Source organism: Aythya fuligula, chromosome 19, assembly GCF_009819795.1.
Source record: "Aythya fuligula isolate bAytFul2 chromosome 19, bAytFul2.pri, whole genome shotgun sequence".
Classification (NCBI taxonomy): Eukaryota; Metazoa; Chordata; class Aves; order Anseriformes; family Anatidae; genus Aythya; species Aythya fuligula.
Genome location: NC_045577.1, coordinates 3,691,616 through 3,709,753, shown reverse-complemented (window position 1 = coordinate 3,709,753; position 18,138 = coordinate 3,691,616). Strand labels below are relative to the sequence as shown.

General features: G+C 50.5%; 1 protein-coding gene across 3 annotated transcripts; it reads right to left on the bottom strand.

The window, feature by feature from the left end:
• Positions 1–1,931: 1,931 nt before the first annotated feature.
• MIGA2 (mitoguardin 2) lies at positions 1,932–16,742 on the bottom strand. 3 transcript variants are annotated; one of them, XM_032200011.1, is made up of 15 exons: positions 16,517–16,742; positions 15,690–15,812; positions 14,543–14,655; positions 12,365–12,482; positions 11,737–11,876; positions 10,403–10,520; positions 10,136–10,236; positions 9,662–9,777; positions 9,277–9,349; positions 8,850–8,936; positions 8,146–8,244; positions 7,762–7,896; positions 7,041–7,094; positions 6,455–6,571; positions 1,932–5,826 (listed from the first exon to the last, which is right to left on the bottom strand). In XM_032200011.1, exons 1-15 carry the CDS (start codon positions 16,677–16,679, stop codon positions 5,626–5,628), a joined length of 1,758 nt encoding a protein of 585 aa, XP_032055902.1. In that variant the 5' UTR covers positions 16,680–16,742; the 3' UTR covers positions 1,932–5,625. The 3 variants fall into 3 exon arrangements, with proteins under 3 accessions (XP_032055902.1, XP_032055900.1, XP_032055901.1); XM_032200009.1 differs by having other exon boundaries at positions 15,690–15,900; positions 16,517–16,685; XM_032200010.1 differs by having other exon boundaries at positions 15,690–15,885; positions 16,517–16,685.
• Positions 16,743–18,138: the final 1,396 nt, after the last annotated feature.

Here is an 18,138-nt window from a genome sequence, read left to right as displayed (position 1 = left end):
ATCGCCCGACCCTCTGCGGTGGGGAAGAGATAAGTTTTTGGAAGGTAACGGTTCGTTTCTACAGGGCTGGGGCAGTGGGCTGAGGGTAAGGGCTCTGCCCTCACAGGAGGGGAAGGGCTGAAGCAGAGCGCTGCTGGAAGGGGGGAGTGGAAAGGAAGGGGGAACAGTGCACAGAGCTAAAGCGTGAAATAAAATCCTCACAGATTCACTGCTAAAGCAGCTGCTGCAGGTACTGCATGTGTCCTGTTGGAGCCCGGTGACAGCTGGTTCAGGTAATAAGTTCTGTTCCCGCTCCTCCCACCTTTGAGTACTGAAAATGCCCCCTCTGAAGCCCAAATCTAAATACACGTTTCCCTACTTGACCACAAGACTTACCTAGGGAGCCAGAGCAAAAAGCAGAACACACAAAGCACAGCACTCCGAAAGCTGCGTACGCAAGCACGATTACACAGAAAAGCCCCTAGAAGGCAAATATAACTCCAGAGCAAACCACCGAAATTAAATCAAGCTTTTTAAAAAAAGTATGCAGAAGCTGCGCAGGAAGTAATAAACTTAAGTAAGGGACAAGGGTTTGCTTTTTGTGTGCCAAGATAGCGCACGCTAGGATTTCTGTCCCTTAACGTATTCACCTTAAATAAGATTTCAGAATCGATAAAGCACACCTTTTCTCGCAGCCGTAATCCACCAGTTTTCAGGTGGTAATTACAATTATGTCCAGTTAACTTAAAAGCCTTTCCAAAATTGACGCTCTTCTTGGCATTTCAAGGAAAATAGCACTGAAGTCTTTCTATTGGGAAAGAGAAAATATTTACTGCGGAGGTTCAGTTCACTTCAGAAGAGTGATATAAGGTAGCATGAGTGATTTACTGCTTTCATTATTCAAGTTAAGTAAGTCTCCTCCTTCCTGAGCTGTTGAATATAGAGTTATGCTGGCAGAGTGGATTACATTTGATCTATGTACCATGACAAGCACTGAAAATTGTGGGCTTCATTGCTATATTCACCCACTCCTTCCTGAAGATAAGAAGAAAGTGTCAATACACGGAGCAGCCTTTGCTCTGCTCCTTCAGCATAAGAAAGCTGAAAGCTGCTCTGGAGATGTAATGAGTATACAGTCTGACACCATGGAAACCAAGATAAACTCCTTTTTAACTCTTTCAACTAATGTTCTGGGTGGGGCACGAGACAAAAATTTTCCTATTCATGCACATCTTATTTGCATATATCACAGTTCATGACAGGTTTGCATTAACGCTAACTGAAGCTTTTTTTTTATTTTATTTTAAACGTATGGATGAAATTTTAATCACTGTGGAAGCAAACAACATAATCTGATTCAATCTGGTTTCTGTATCGTTTGAAAAGGAAAGTATTTACATACTGTAATTGTTTCAGAAGAGTAAGATGCGTTTCCTGCATGGCTCAGCAGATAGGCATCTCTGATATCAGCCCAGTCTTTACTCTGTGTTTATTTCACATAGTTTGGGAGGCTGGTGAGTATACTATAAGAACGAGGACAATGTTTAATAATTCTGTTCCTTACTGGGATTTCTGTTATCAGTTCATTGCAGCCAGCTAGCCTACCCACCCCACACCCAAACACAGTCAAACCACCAAGGGAAAAAAAATATGAAAGAGTAAAACCCCAGAGTTTTCAACCACTGCTCAAAGTACAATGAGTTGTCTTGTTTAGTTTATAGCTTGCTTATTCTCAGGACTTGTCTGCTGTAGAACCAGGAAGACTCCTCATACCAACAAAACCCTTCAAATTTACTTGCTGTAAGTTTAGAATTTTGACCCTAGGACAAAGGAGCCTTGCTTTACACCATCACTCTAGCATGAGAGGAGTCACCACAGCTGCAACCTGTATTGGAAACCAAATACCAAGTTGCTAGCACATTTCACCAGGAAGTTCAAAAACAAAACCCACGGTCGTGAAGGAAAGTTTTATTTTGCTTGTAATGCCCACATCCTAAGGTTAGAGGTAAAAAATAAAATAGCTGCAAAGATGAAGAAAGAAGCAAAACACAAATAGATTTGTACACCCTTAGGAGATCAAGAACAAAAAAATAGGCACAAGTTTACATTCATTAGTTTGATATGGCAGAGGAATGTTCAACCGAGGAGGGGTAAATAAAATCCTACTTTCCCACATCCTTGTATAAGACAGCACAAGTCGTGCTTTTCAAAGCCACGCTGGTCTTGTAGATACAAGAAGGCAGACTTTTCCTCATATATACTTTTTTTATTAATATATTTTGGCTTTAAAGATTATAGAGACCCTCCTAGAGCCACATGGCGTAGTCTCTGCATACATACTAAAGTACCCAGTATGTACTTCAACCACTACTGAAGCTCATTACAGCAACCTCCACATAAAAATGAAAGTCATGCATATTTGAAGTTCTGTTTAAGCATCAGAAACTAGTGAAGGGTTTTATTTCGTAGCTGGTAAGCCATCTCAAATCCCCATCAGTGTTAAAATCTCACAAGTGGCAGCCCAGCAGGATTTAACCCCTTGAGAATAAGGGCTCGTTACAAAAGCGGCAAATATCTTGTCTCTTGAGATCTAGCCAAATACATCTCATCTGCTGCTAATACTCAAGCACCTCTTTTGTTAAGCACAAAATGTGAGGGGAAAAACAGATTTTCAAGTGTCCCCTCACTAAGCTGGAGGGGAAACAGTTGCTGAGTCCTAGCCTTTTACTCTGCCCTGCAAAGCAGATGAGTTGGTTGCCACTTTCAGCCAAGCACAGCTCTGGAAGAGATGAGTGGGAGCAGCCCAAACCCCTGCTCAGGTTCACATCCAAAAGGAGCTGAATGCAGCTGGAGACAGACCAGTGCCTCTAAGGTCAGAGAGCTCCTGGCACAGGAATACCTCCTCTGAACCCACTGATCTCAATGATCCCTTCTAGAGGCTGCAAGCATCTTCCTTTTGCTTTTCCTCTCAAGTCACAGTGGGGATTGGGGAGGGAGAAAGCGCAGGAATGGAACAGGAATGGGCAGCGCAGAGAAGTTTAACCTTGTCCCCAGGAAATAGCAAGTCAGTTCGTCTCCGCAGACATCCGTGGCTTGTGCAGGAACAAGTCAGTCACGGCGGGTGGAAGGGGCTACAAGAAGCTGCAGATGTCCTTGGGGAACATCCACCTTTACCTTCACTGGAAGGGCCGTACAGCCCACGTGGAGTAAGGGCTGAGGGAAAGAATAAAACTGCAGTACAACTGTCTTCCATGTCATTGATTAGGAATTTACAGTTTTAATTTAAAAAGCTACAATGCACGTTAGCATTTGCTTCACGAGGACCCTGTTGCAGTGTCCTCTCCTGTGAGGATGCAAAAAGACCGGGGGCAGCCATCACCACCCTCGTCGTACACAGAGGGCAGGCTGCCCCAAGCACCGAGACACCCAAAGCACTAAATAAATACACATAAAACAACACTAAAACTCTGAAGTGAACAGCACTGATTGTTTAGAATTACACCCCACCTTGTTACATCAATCTTCACATTTTAGCATCTTTTTAACCACTGTACAAAGCTGCTGAAGTTTCTCTTCCTAATAAACCTGCCATAGGAGAGCACAGAGCGCTATGAAATACTTTTGGCAAAGCAACTTGCTTCCAGAATTGAGCGTACTTTCACATCACAGTTTACACAGAACAGGTGTGCCACGCGTACACAACATCCTCCGTTTCCTCTCTCACTACATGCTGCCAGAAGCCAGACACCTCAGAGACCTTTCCTAGTTCCAGTTGCTCTCTTAAATCCTTCCCATAACAATTTATTTCACGCAGCCTCGCTCAGCTCAGCTGCTCCTCACTTCTGCCTCAACATCACCTTGTTTATTGCATTAAACCTTGTCGTCAGCATAAGACACATTGGTCGGATGTGCTTACAGAACAGCTGGTATGTGCTGTGCGCCTGCCCTCTCGCAAGCATCCCAGGAGCATTATTTACTCCTTTTACATCCTCTTGTTTACTCTTTCCCTGCTTGCTTCCTTCCCGCTTTTACCAGCGGAATCCACGTTAGGCATCCAAAGAGGAAGGAAGAAGAAAACTATTCTCCAAATCCGTGCACTGATTTTTCCACTCCTATGGAAACACCAGGTTCTTACTTTTTTTTTTTTTTTGCCCCTTGCAAAGATAGGGCTGGGCAAGATTTGTGCTTTCTAGCTGGGACAGCACAAGGGATAACAAGTCAATCTGGAGAAAACCAGCATAGCCCATGGTTTTGTGCAAGTCCCCATTTTCTTCCTGAATACCTCCTCGTTCTGAGCCTGGAGTTTGGAGCCTCGTGTGGGCTCAAACAAAAGAAAGGACACGAAGGCCGAGGGCACAGCCTCTGAGGCGTTACAATCACAGAGGACTCGGAAAATCTCTGCAAGCCTTGCACAAAAGCCAGGGCTTCCAAGTCCACACTCAAATGCTGCCGGTATCCACTTCAGCACACAGTCCAAAGCGGGCAGAGACTTCAGGAGCCAGCTGCACCTCAGCATCACACGGTGTGAGAAGAGCCCATCTCAGCACTACGAGGACATAGGTGCACATGCATTTGCTATATCACCAAAACTGTATTATGTTTCTCAGGATAAACACAATAAATAAAAGAGTTTTACCTCTCTAGCAGCTTGATCCCAGTTCCCCAGCTACCTGCACAGCATCTCCTGTACATCCCGTCCAGCTGTACACGTCTGCCTTGTGCGTAATAGGAAGGAGCACCACAGAGCACCACTTCTACACCAGTTCCCTCTGCTCGTGCACTTCACGCCCTGCACCTCCTACCCAGTGAAAACTACTGGCGAATTCTGAAATACGGCAAGGCACTTGGAGGGATGTTAGAGACCTTGTGCACACACGGGCAGGATGCAAATCCTCCCCCTCCTCCTGCCAGCTTGCCTTAAGGGCAAACGTAGACCTCAGCAGTCTCCTAAGGAAAGATGACCGCAGCACAGAGCGAGTCACCTGGCCCGTGAACAGCCACACAGAGGGAACAGACCCACTTCCTCGGAGCTTCAGACTGCTTACAAAGGTCTGCATTTTACTTCAGTGCTTTACAGAACTATTTCTTCCTCCCTGGGAAAAAAAAAAATTAAAAAAAATTCCTTGCTTGTCACATTGCATGTGCTAAAATATGTAAAGTAAAATCAGCAGTAATGTCAGTGGAAATACAGCAGAGAAATAGTGATAATAAAAATCCCAAAGCAGAAGAAACCTTGAGAAGCTACGGGTCAAGTGGAGAATTTACCAGTGATGTTCCTGCACCCCACACAGTCACGAACAGCAGGGATCAGCTATCTGCCAGGTAACACGCAGGCAGCACAGGTACGTACGTTGCCCTTTTCATGATATTTGGGCAAAAATCTCAGCCCAGACAGTTCGTGGGTTATGACACATTAAAAATAATAATAAAAAGGAGGGTGGAACAAAGAAGAAATTCAAACCATAAGCTGGCAAGTGGTCCTGGATCCATCCCAGCAAACAGTACTGGCTACAGAAAGCAGAAGGTCCCACCAGGTTGCTGCGTGTTGAGATAGTCCCGTGGCCACCACTGAACACTGCAGGTCGTTTTATCCAACTCCGGGAGGAAAAGAGTCCTTGTCCAAAACCGTTTTCCTCCTGCCTGACATCAGATGAGCTCCTTCAGAGGCTCGTTTTCGCCAGGAAGCGTGCCGTTCATCTCGGGGGCGCTCTCGGTGCCCAGATACCCCAGGAGGATCTCGCTGCGCCGCCGCGACAGCTGCAAGATGTCTTCTGCCAGCAGCTGCACCGTCGTGTACCTCACGTTGTCGAAATCAAACATGTCCTTCAGGTACTGCACTATCTGGTGCTGCAAAGAGAAGAGGGAGGCTTTACGGTAAGGTCCTGCCAGCAGCACCTGCCCGGACGGCAGCAAGCAGAGAGCCCCAGAAGGAATTTTGTGTCTGCATCCAAGCAGATCTGCCTCAGGCTGGGTATTACTTTTGTGGCTATCTCCTCTTTGCCTCTGGAACAGGACAGCAGAGCTCCTGAAATTTTGAGTGCTGATGTCCATGGCAATATCCGTGCAAACGTTTAATGAATGCAGCATCAGCCCCTGATGGTTTTACCCACAGGCTTTAAGACCGAGTGTGGAACCCTTACAGCACCGTGTACCTGGGCAATGCACTCTCTCAACATATGCATATGCACCCTTAATCTCTTCCCATAGTGATTTATCAATTTATATTTTATAAAATGGATCTTCTCACACATCTTCTTGCTATCAGTCATGGCAAATCACGTTGGGAGTTCTGTCAATCTGCATTCAGTGATCTGCATCTCAAAAAGCAGCGAGTTTTTTTAGAAGGCTTTTGTACCGAGCCAAGTTTCTTAATGCCACGTCAGTCAAAGCCAGGCGCCAAAAGCACACAGCTGCAGCTTGAAGCCGAGAGCCTGCAGGCCTCCCCCACAGCCCAGGTCCAGAAAAGCCACCTTACCTTGAAGAAACCACAGACTTCAGAGAGCTGCTGCTTGGGCCCCAGAAAACCGAAGGCTAGGACAGGGCTGACATGCTCCGATACGGAGTAGAAATGAGAGATAAAGCCATCTGGTACCTGTCACAAGGAGGGGAGGAATCAGTTCTCAGGCAGAATCAGCAGCTTATTCCGTGTTAACTACCAGCTCCTGTGCCAAGAAGCGCTGGGCTTTGGTAACTGAAGAGCTGCCTAAGAACAGCTCTGCCTGCAGAGCTGGTCCAGGGTCCGTGAAGGAGGACTGGAGCTTTCTATCTGCATGTTTCTAAACTACTCTTTCAGGAGAAAAATGAAGATAAAGGATGCCTGATGGCCGGGAACACTGGCTTTTAAATCCTCACATTAATGATGTGTGAGAATAAACTCAGAGTAGTAAAACACTGGCATTGCACCGGAGCAAAGAAATGACAGCGGGACCCCAAAGCATCAGAGGGGATGCAGCTCAGTTCATTCTTACACCACTAAAATTTTGTATTTCATCAAGATCTAGGTGATAGCTTTTCAGCTTCAAATGTTTCAGATTCTTTCCCTTTTAATCCATTTGGCTTACCATCAGAAGCCTTCTTTTTGCTTTCAGAACCGACCAACAGGCAGTTGCCAGGGCCTACAATTAAGAGAGAGAGAGAGGCCATCACTCGCTGGGATTACTTCCCAGAAGAAACCAGTTTACCAACACATCCCCAAAATCCCAAAGCAGGCCCTCTTGTGCCAACAACTCTGAAGCGAGTTAGAAAAATCTTCGTGAACTGGAGGGCAATTTGTCCACTGCAGACAAGCAGAAGTGGTTTTGAGGATTGCTAACACGATCTGGCACAGCTGCCAAATGCCCCAGAACGCAGACAGCTGGTGGAAGGTGCCTCCCAGCCATCTCCTGTCTACAAAACTCATGTCCTACATCCGCAGTTGGTGGCCAGGACCAGAGGAAAGCGCTGCTATTTGAGCCTCAGCGTCTGCTGAGGTGCCCCCAGAAGGACTGAGCAGCTGGAAGCAGACATCACCCACGTCTCTCCCTACGTTTTGATCCTCCCGTCCTTACTCATCGTTTCCACTGTCATCCTTTAACATCTCCACACCATCACTGCTAGCAGCCGCTGCAGACAGCGGGTTATCGGCAGCAGCCAGATGCCTTCAAAAGAAGGCAAGCTTTCCTCTAAACGATTTATGCATGCCAGAAGGCTGTTGCTTAGAGTTTCAGGTGGCATTTCCAGAGAGAAGATGCAGCTGAGCAAGGCCAGCTTTTCCCGAGCCTGAGCTCGCAGCAGGTAACTCACCGTCTCCTTAAAGCTGTCCGACAGCCAGCGGTTGCGCAGCACAGCCAGCACGGAGGAGGGTGGATTCTCCAGGTCCTCGAAAGCATCCATGAGGATAAAGTCCAGCACGATATCAAAGAAGCTCATGCACACCACCTGTCAGAGAGCAGAACAGCATGGGAAGGGAATAGGCTTTAAAACAAAAGCAACTTTGAAGTAACAAAACATAATGAGCTGAGTTTTGCCACCAACATGGGACTGAACAGTTTTCCCCTTGCCCTCCTTCACAATGTACGCTTCCAAAATAATCCCATTTTCAGCAGTTCTTTCAGTCCCGGGCTGTTCCCCCACAGCCATCCTTCTCCAGCTCATCTGTAACTTTTTAGAGAGAAAGCCTTTACCGACCCCTCTTCCCTCCAGCTCCTGCTGGGTGGTTGGCCAGGTCTCTGGCTTCAGCGCGTAGTGCAGCATCTCCTCGTAGCTTTCCAGAAAAGCTTTGGGATTCTGGAAGAACAGAGAAACAAAACACTTCAGAAGGTAAAGCAGCTGCAGGCACGTTACCCCAAAGGCTGAGCACTATTTTGAGCTAAAATATCAACATGTGCAACACCTGTGTGCTTTGTGCAGAAAGAGGTTTATTTCTGGGAGGCAGAGATGCCCCAGGCTGGGACTTAAAACACTTAGGGTAGAGACACCCGTACTCAAACCAAGTCCAGGAAGAAACTGGGAAGTGACTCTCCCTTTTTAGGGGATAACCAGTGGCTAAGGCAGTGAGCTGAGCAGGGGTGTGTGGTTGACAGCAAAGGTTTCGTTATCATTTCCCTTTCCTGTGTTTCTTGATGGTGCGTTCTGATTCCTCTGGTGCATTCTGTAACCTCTGCTCTCTCTATAACACGAGTGTCAGACTGTGTTCAGGCGCTGCAGAGAGCCTCTTTCAACAGAATTTGGTTAAACAACGCTAAAAACAGGCATTTTGTTTCTCCCAATGACCACCAGCACACAGATGAAGCTTTCTCCTTGCAACACACGAGGCAAATTGTGGGCTGGGATGGAGCAGTGAGCATCCACGCGTTCACAAGACACAACTGAAACAATACCAAGCTCCCTACCTTTTCAGCCTTTGTCATCAGTCCTATCACCATTTGCTTCCCAACCTCCCCAAAAAACAGCTGATTGCTTTCATCCTCCAGCAGCTCCTGCAAAGGGAACAGAAGGCTCCATGAGCGGCGGTGGCAGCTTCTGGGCAGCTCTGGACTTCCCAAACGTTCACTTCCCAGAACTAAAGCAGCAACATGGCCAGGTAAACACCACCAAAGCTGGCCACAGGGGCCAGGGGATGCTCTTCCCCCCAGATCAAGACAGGATTACGAAAGTTAAGCAAGGGGAGCTTGAGCTGTTTCAGCTTTTACTTGCTCTAGAGGGGCAAAGATTTTGTTCCTGCTTGAATGCAGGAGAACACGCTGCCAGAAACGTGCCGTGGGAGTGCAGGAGCCACGAGGAAGGCCAGCCCCAACCCACTCACTGAGACATCCTCACCTGGAAGGCCTGCCTGACGCAGTGCAGCTTGGCAAGGAAATCCTGGTCACTGTAGCAGCCGAGGAGCTCTGTCCTGGAAGGAAAGGGGAAGGACTGCATAAATGTCACTTCTCCTGGCATCCGTGATCCTAACAAAAATGCTCCTCTAAAAAAATATCCCAGTCTCTGCCTAGGAGGAAGTAACAACTGCGTTCCCTTTGTACAGCTCCTTGGAGGACCACAGCACCCCTACTACGGCTGTTAGAAGTCCAAACAAGCAGGAAAAATACTAAAAGCTTCCTGCCCCAAAGGGTTATTCTGGTTGTAGGGCTGCTCAAAAGCAAATGAGACGGTCACAATCAAAGGGGCTGTGACACCACGACCCCTGACTCCAGGTGGCACTCACCTCAGTGTCCGGCACGCAACCTTCCCTTCTTTCACCAGTTGCAGAGCTTCTTCATAGGCTGCCACTGGCTTCGAGAGGTGGAAGGGTATCTCCTCAAAGTGGAGGGAGTCAAAGAGCTGTAAAGGTGGCAAGAGACATGAGAAAAGAAAAAAAAGTGATCTCTGATACCTGCAAATATCCAGAGACTGCACACAAGCACGACGTACCTCCTTCAGCTGGGAAACTTTTGTTAGTGCCAATTATTTCATGCAAAGATAATTCTTCTTCCACCAGTTTCAAAGCTGCCTCAGCTCTGACAGCTCAATATCCCCTACAATTACCCAACCAAGCCACGTTACATTAGATTTACAGTATTTTCCTAGCTGTTGTGGCATGTTTTATCATCTTCCTCTACTAAGATGTGTTTAACCCTGCTGTCTTTGTGGCTCCCCTCCAAGCAGTTGACCTGCTATGCACCACTGAAACTGAAGTCACCTCTGCTGCGGAGAAGAAGGAGTCCTCGGAAATGGAGCTGTCCTCATCGTCCGTCCGAAGCCGTAACGACCCGTCCGCCAGCGGCAGCATTAAGGTCTTCTCTGGAGGTGGGAAAGGAGCTGCATGTGTTGGAGGTTACAGACCCCCAGTCCTCAGAGCCACCGTGCTTTCTCTTCCAGCCACCCACCCCCCAAAAAGCGCTGTCACCGCTTCATCGCCTGGCTGATGGAGAGAGACAAAAGCATGGAAAGGAAGCTGCCGGCTCACCCAGATCCAGCAGCATGCTGTCCGAGGGAAGCGAAGACCCAAACTCTTCCTGGAGGTGGTAGGCTCGGTGCAAGAGGGACTCCAGCTTCTCTGCAAACTCCCTTTTCTGGGACTCCTCCTTGAACAGACATAAATGGCACGCTTAATTAGTCAGCTGGCAGGGACAGACTGACAGCACAAACACGGGAGGAAATTTCAGTCAAATAGGATTTACAGTTTGCAGATTAAATGGTGAAAGAGAACTTAATCCTACGATACAGCTAATAACGCAAGGGAAGGAAAGCTGCTAGACAGCCTAATTCAAACCCTCCAGAATTTTTAGCTTCACTATTTCATTTTCCTGATTAGAAAAAAAAGTGGAAGAAAGAACTTTAACCTGCCATCCAGGAAAACAGGTGTCTTTATAGATCACTTAATTCTCCTGACTTGTGACTTTAGCCTAATTTCAAGAGGGAACAGCATCAGAAAAGCCATGTTGAAAACAGCAGAGTATCCAGAACTGGATAACAGAGTAAGAGTCCTTGGGTTAAGGTGCTGGGCATAAGCAAAGTTTGCTGTAAGCACGAGTGGATAGCCAAAAAGGAGGAGAAAAGTAAGACTTACACAGCATCTTGCCTTCATGCCCCTGTGTCTGCATGAGTATCTCACCCAGTAGATAGAAGCATTAACAAGAAGCACAAAATCTATTTGGATAATGAATCAACTGTTTGAGTCAGTTGCAGAAACACCATAGGACAGTTCAGGAGGAGACAGCAAGGAGAGAATCCAGATTTGATTTGGGTAAGTTATCCACCACAAAAGGCCATACACGGACTACACCAGGACCAAGCTCCCACCAAGTTACCACTTGGCTTTAGTGATTAACACAAGCAGCTGGTCCTGCTTCTGCTCAGCTCCCTAGGAAGTCCTAGGGACTACCACGATCTCCACGTTTAACACGTTAAAGAGATACAGGCACAACAGTGCCAGGCAAAAAGCTCCTTCTTCCCTCCTCTCAGGTGCTGTGTTTGTTGCAGCCTTTTCCTGCTGCAGCCTCTACTGCTCAAGAACTTGCACGACAGTGACTGACACGATCTGGAAGGTGGGCAGAAAGCTGAAGAATGAGGGGGAGAGACTTATTAGAAAGAGGAAAAAAAAAGAAAAATTAAGAATTCACCCACTCAGGCTACATAAGGAAGCCAAGAATATAGACAGCTCTTAAACATTGTCTAACCCAGCTCTGCCCTTGCTTTGCTCTTCTTCTACTGCCCTGCAGTGACTCCTCCTAGCAGCCTGGCTGGCCTTCCAGCATGTTCCCCAGCTACCAAACACAAGAGGGAAAGGCAGGGACCTACCTCTGCGATGCTCTCAGACAAGGTGTCCTGGTGTTTCTTGCCATCCCAGGGCACGGGGGTGCTCGTGCTAGCGCTGTCCCGCTGCCGGATGGTCAGCGCCTGCTCCCACTTCTGCAGGGCCTCCTCGAACAGCTCCATGCCTGGCAATGCAACCAAACAAGCTCAGATCCTCAGGCCACGTAGGTACAAAGCCACGCAGCAAGAGCCTGCTCGCTCAGGTAACCCAGCGAAGAGGAGATCTTCTCCCCAGGAGAAAGAATCCATGCATCCTATTTCTTGCCCTTTAAAAGACAGTTTTATTTTCAGTAGAAGTTAACAAGAACATCCCCCAACTCATTAAAATATCCTCTGTGTTATTTTCAAGGTGCTGTTCCCCACAGCAGATGAACCTGACACTCAGCGAGTAGGAATTGGGAAGCAAATTGTTCACTGGGAAGAAAGAAAAGTTTCTTAAAGTTCTTGTAACTACCGAGTGGCTGGGATCAAGGAGAGGACAGGAGAGAGCTGCCTTGGAGAGCACAAAGGTGCAGCCACACGATGCTGGCGATGCTCTGCGTAACTTCATGCTGTGTATTTGTTCTTGCAGTGCCAACCCCGACCCGCTGGTGCTCCCCTCGTGCTCGTTTACCTTGCACGTAGAGGCTCTCTGCACTGGAATCACCCCCGGCTCCGGCGTCCCCCATTGCCTGGGCCTCCCACGTCCCTGCTGCTGCTGGTGTTGGACTCGAAGAGTTCACTGCAACCATCTGAGGGAAGGGAGCAGAGCAACAAACGCCCGTTGAAATGCCGATTGCCTTGGAGAGGTGAAACCCCTTGCCTCGGAAGGGGAAGGTATCAGCAGGTACCACCCGCCTCCCACCTCGTTTCACGCCACGCTGCCAACTGCCCAGAGCTGCAAGGTGAGATGTGCTGCCCTTCCCCACCCGGCACCAAAAAAAACACCTTCCCCACCAATTTACAGCAAAGCTTCCTCAGGAAACTGTGAGGTGTGCAACTGGGAGGCTGAGCAGGACAGCACTGGTGGAGGAGACAGCCTGAGAAAGCTCCACAGCCTTCTGCACGGAATTACATTGGAAGCTGGGGTAGCAACCACAAAAAATAAATTAAAAAAAAAAAAAAAAAAAAAAGGAGCAGTTTATCAGCAAAAATACAGCTGAGGACTTTGGCCAAGGGAAATTCCAGTTTGCTTTGTAACCAAACCTCCTCACAGGAGGGCTGAGCACCCAGACCCACGGTGCAAGTGGCCAGCTTTCTCAAATTTCGCCCTAGTGCACGATGTCTTCTCAGCTCTGACACTGAAGTGCTGGGCTCAGGCACTGCCAGGGACCAGCGTTTGATAATTTTTCCATACAGCTTTGAGAAAGGTGCCCAAATGGGAGTCTGACGCTAGAGAAGCTACAGTAAGTGGCTGGGGGATGAGCTCTTGCCCTGCCTCTGTCAGTTCATCTCAGTGGCAGGGCAATAAATCACGCTGAGATCCAGGCCTGCAAACAGTAACTCGCTGCTGCTGACTTATTTACTAGGTGACAACGCTCGGGAAGCCAGACAGGGCAGCAGGGAGAGCCTACAGCTGTGTGAAGGCTGAAGGATGTGCCGTTTTCCCATCAAATAACAAAAGCAACGAGGACGAGGTGGCAGCAGCTCCCTTCCCACGCAGTAAAGGGGATACAGGAGCAGCTTTCTCTGCGTGGACACGATCACCAGCAGCGGAAAAAGGAACGTAGGCAGCTTATCTCAAGCACACCAGCCCTCAGCAGCACAAACCCTGCGGCTTCTCCTTCCCCACGGTGGGCTGGGAGCGTGAATGGACGCGAGTCCCCAAAAGGGAAGGAGGCCAGGAATGGACACAGCAGGGTCTGCACCTCCCATCGCAACCAGTAACCCCAGGGGAATACTGGGGCAGGCTGCACACCCAGCGCCGTGTCAGCACTGCCGCCTGCTGGAGGCACGCTTTGACCAGCGCAGGTTTTGTTTTTTTTTTTTTTTTGGCAACTTTCTGCTGCTTGAATCCTCCCAGCACGCTAAAATCAAGCGATGCCCGCATAGCGCGGGGCCTGGCTGCCCGACAGCTGCCTTCCAAGGGGGGATTTTTCCCCCTTCCTGCTAACTAGACACCAAGAGGGGGTTTTGTGGGACGCTGTGGTGGAGGAAGCTGCTGTTCCAGCAGGAGCTTGGAGCTCTGGGGATGTAAAACAGGCCTCGAGGGCAAAAACACTCCCCGGCGCTTCTGCCTCTGGTCTGTCAAGAAAAGTGGATACGAGCAGCGAGGGCTTCTGCTTGGTACAGCCTGAATTACCTGTATTCTGTGCTTGGCAGGCTGTGTGCTCACCCTGCACTGTTTCATTACCAGAAATACCTGGTTTTGGCAGTTCACTTGCTCTGAAGAGCCAAACGAGCCGTGAGCAGCCTGCATAGAGGCAGGAGGGCTGCTGGACCACCCAAACCTCCACCACAGGGGGAAGCCAACGAGCTCCCCGTTGCTGCAGGACCCAGCCACAGCCCAACCTCACACCTGAGGGGGGCACGGAGAGCCCCGAGGAATCACAGCCACGTCCCACACCGGCCCCTCAGTGGCCGAAAACACCGGATAGACCTTGGGATGCTCCGATTTCAGCTGCACGCCTGCCCCAGCCAGCTCCAGACCATCGCTGCTCGGTTTTATCACAGCCTGCCCTCCAGTTACACCCCACCTCGTCTGCTCCAAAGGTTTTGGCATCGTCCCCCGGCCAGCACAAGCCCAAGAACCCGACGGGCTCGTTACACAGAGGGGTGCTCACGTCTCCCAGCCCACCTGGCAGACCCTTACCGAGGCGAGGCTGTGGGAGGAACTGGAATGTTTGCTGGGCTCGATGGACGATATCCCGCTGAGCGTGTCATTGCTCTTGCTGCCGGGACTCTGGACTCTCTTGCTGGAGTACCCTGCGGGTTGGGAAGGTCACACAAAAACAGGGTTTTAGCCGTGCTGGCCTGTGAACGCAGGAGATGGAGACAGCAAGAGCTGTTGGCTGTGAGGTCCCTGCAAGCTACAAAAAGTGTGGTCCAGGTAAGAAACTACAGCAGTCACAGGAAAACCTGGTACAAAGCAAAACAGTTTCACTGCAGCTGTGAAGAGGGAGGGGAAGAGCACCCTGTCAGGTGTGACTGCAGCTAGGCAAAGCAGCATCCGATACCTAGGAATGAGTCACAGATCTCCTCCATGCTCGGTTTTGCTCTCAGACATTAAAAACCCGGTATCAGCGGGGGCCTGAGGCTGAGGATTGAATATTCATTCACTGCCGAGGATGGCAGCAGGGGAGCACAAACGGAAAGCAGCGAGGAGAAACTCCTCCAGCTTCCCCCGGGCTGGGCAGAGCACGGACACAGCCGCTGCCGGGAGTGCCATCACGAAGCACGCTCACAGATTTCCGTGTTTTACAACCAAAACACTCCCCCAGTGCTGTGCCGAGGAGCTGGGTCAATCACACCCCAAAATCCATCCGAGCAGGTGAAGCTGCCCAAAATCCAGGAGCCCCAGCAGCGTGGGACGGACGCTGCTTGGCCAAAGCTTGGCCAAAGCCACCCTCCCCTCCGCCCTCCACCCTGGCAGCACGCAGCAGCCACGATCAATACGCAGCCAGGTCACGGCGTGCCCCAGGCTGTTACCATCAGGGCAGGGTGACGAAACAGCTCCACGCTCCTCCTGGGGCAGGGGGATGGGAGCTACAAGCCTTGGGGCTCGTAAAAAAACCTCCCCACACACAAAGGCTTCGAGCTCAGGGTCTCTCCCGTTCCTCCAGTGACCTCCGCACGGTGCTGCAGGTCTGTAACCCCACTCCTCATCAAGGCACTGCGCTAATTGTTTTGCTTTCCTCCCCACCCACTCGCCAGGAACCTTTCTCTTTCTTTGGATGCTCTTTTAACAACGTTCTCCTCGCTACAGGGCTTGGGGGCCTCTCCCTTTTCACAAGACCAACCTTTCTTCACGGACGAGACCCTTCTGGTCGGCAGGATGGGCACCGTGATGCCTCCGGGCTTGAAGCCACACTTGTCTGGAGCAATCTGCTTCTTTCGACGCCGGCGCCGCTTCAGCTGATGAGCTGCAAGAGCCAACGCAACCGTCCCGAGAGCTGTCGCGAACAGCACCTTACGCAGGCCTGGGGAGAGCCGCAGCTGAGAGAAGACAGACTTTAAACACAAAAGATATGAAAGAGCAACAATGAAGAACCAATTCCGCCGCCCATTTTTCCTTCTAAGCAGTTTTAAAAAAATCAGGTAAGCTGAAACATTTTGTGGTGCTCCCCCTCCCAGCCGCAGCACAGCTCCCGTTGTCTGCTACACGACTTCACAGCAGGGAAACTGCAGAGCATGGAGAACTTGGTCTTGGTTCTCATCAAAGCACGCTGCAAGATTTGCATGCACCCCACAGCAGATGAGCTCTGAGATACCCGAGTTGAGCTCCAGAACCCTGATGTCTTATCTGAGCTGTATTGCTCCAAGCGTTGCGTTAATACAAGCAGGAAATATATTTATGATCTTAAAATATATATATTTTATATTTTTTTGTGCTTTTGAAAAAGGGAAAGGTCACAGAGGGATGCGGGAAGCCCTCCTCTCCCTACTCCACATCCATCCCCACACCCCGGGCCTCTCAGCAACTTTTCCAAGCTGCCACATCCCCCCAGCACCACCCCCTCGTGCCTCGGCGAAGACTCAGCTAACGCAGGTTCTTCTTTCTCCGCAGACAGCCCTCAGAGAGAAAACCCAAGGAACCACCCAGGAAAGCCTTTCCTGCTCGCTGTACCTGCCCAAATGTCGTGTAAACGAACACGGGGATCTCTGCCACGGTCATTGCCAAGGCCTGGATGATGGACATGCCCTCGGTCCTTCGGAATGCCATGGCTGAGCCAGGACCTCAGCGCCTCCGGGAGCCACAGGTGGGAAGGGCACCGGTGGGTCGAGCTCATGGGGAAATGCAGCTTCCCTCCGCCATCGGGCTCAGAGCCCTGAGGTCAGCCTTCGTGCAGCAATCCTCCTGAAGGACGAGGGGAAAAAAATGAGGCCAGTGGAGGGAACACACAACCCACCCCTCCTCGTGCTGCCCTTCGCAAACAGCACGCCAGCTCGCTCAGAGCTGCAGCAACGCTGCTAGAGCCAGGAGATTTAAAGCATCTCCTCCCCAGCAGCAGCAATTCTTGCTTCTCCTAAGCTCAGGGGCAGATTCCCAAACTGCTCTAAAGCAGCAGCGCCGTCCTTGCACTCAATAGCTGCAACCGTGCCAGAGATTTCCACATGCCCCAGAACTGGCTGCGCACGGCCGGAGGGACTTTTTGTCAACCCGTGTATAAAAAAATATATATATAAATAGATAAAACCCTGCTGCCCCTCAATTTCTGTGGCTGCAGCAAAGCTCCGCTCACGAGCTCCCAACCGAAAGCTGCTTCCCTGAGAGGCTTCAAAGCTGCCAGAGTTTACACAGCGCTCTGCTGGGCAGCGGGGACGCGCTTCACGTCAAGGACAGAGCTCCAGAAGAAGGCACCGCAACGCGGGAGGCGTCTTTTAAACACCAAACAAAGTTCTGAACGCTTCGGCCCTGCTCTCCCTGCTAGCCCAGCTTTGCAGCAAGCCTCTTCTGCTGCGACACGGAGCCGTGCTCCAGCCCGCGGGGCTCCGGTGTCTCTGCACACCGAGCAGACGAACCCATCCCATAAATCCAGAGCCCACGCATCGCTCGCAGCAACCCGGCACCCCGCAGCCCCGCTCGGGAGCCGCGTTTGGCAGCGGTCTTGCAGCAGCAGCACCCGCAGGGAGCAGCCACGTGCACCGGGCTCGCAGGACAAGGTGAAATGCAGCAAGTTTGGGCTGGAGGTGAGCAAAGAGCGAGAGGTTTTGGGGACAGCATCATGCCCGGGGCTTCCTATCCTTGACGGGTCGGGGGCAGCATGCAGCCAGACGCCAAGGGAATCACCCCTGGGGAGAGCACAGCCCTGCTCAGCCTGGCTTCTAGGGGCACCCCGTGGGGACGTGGAAGCGTTGAGCAATGCCCTACACCCTGTGAGGCTCTGGGATCCCAATGGGATGCCCCATAGCAGCACCGCAGCGTGCCGGGGCTCTGCAAGCAGGGCTCCCCGAGCTGCCTGAACCACTGCAGCAGCTCCCTAAAACACTGCACCCCTGCAGCAGCCCCCTAACCCCATACACCAACCCCCCTAAACCCCCTTAACCCCCCTGCACCCAGGCAGCAGCCCCCTTACCCCATACACCACCCCCTTTAAACTCCTTTAAACCCCCTGCACCCCTGCAGCACCCCCCTAAACCCTGCACCAAGCCCTTTAACCCCCCCTTAAACCCCTTTAAACCCCCTTAAACCCCCTGCACCACCCCCCTACCCCATACACCACCCCCTTTAAACCCCTTTAACCCCCT

Coding starts and splice junctions, on each gene's coding strand:
- MIGA2 (XM_032200009.1), bottom strand. CDS start 16,612: ATGGCATTCCGAAGGACCGAGGGCATGTCCATCATCCAGGCCTTGGCA. Junction 9,778..10,135: donor CCTTCTTCTCCGCAGCAGAG/GTGACTTCAGTT, acceptor CCACCTTTACAG/CTCTTTGACTCCCTCCACTT. Junction 7,095..7,761: donor CGGACAGCTTTAAGGAGACG/GTGAGTTACCTG, acceptor TCTTAATTGTAG/GCCCTGGCAACTGCCTGTTG.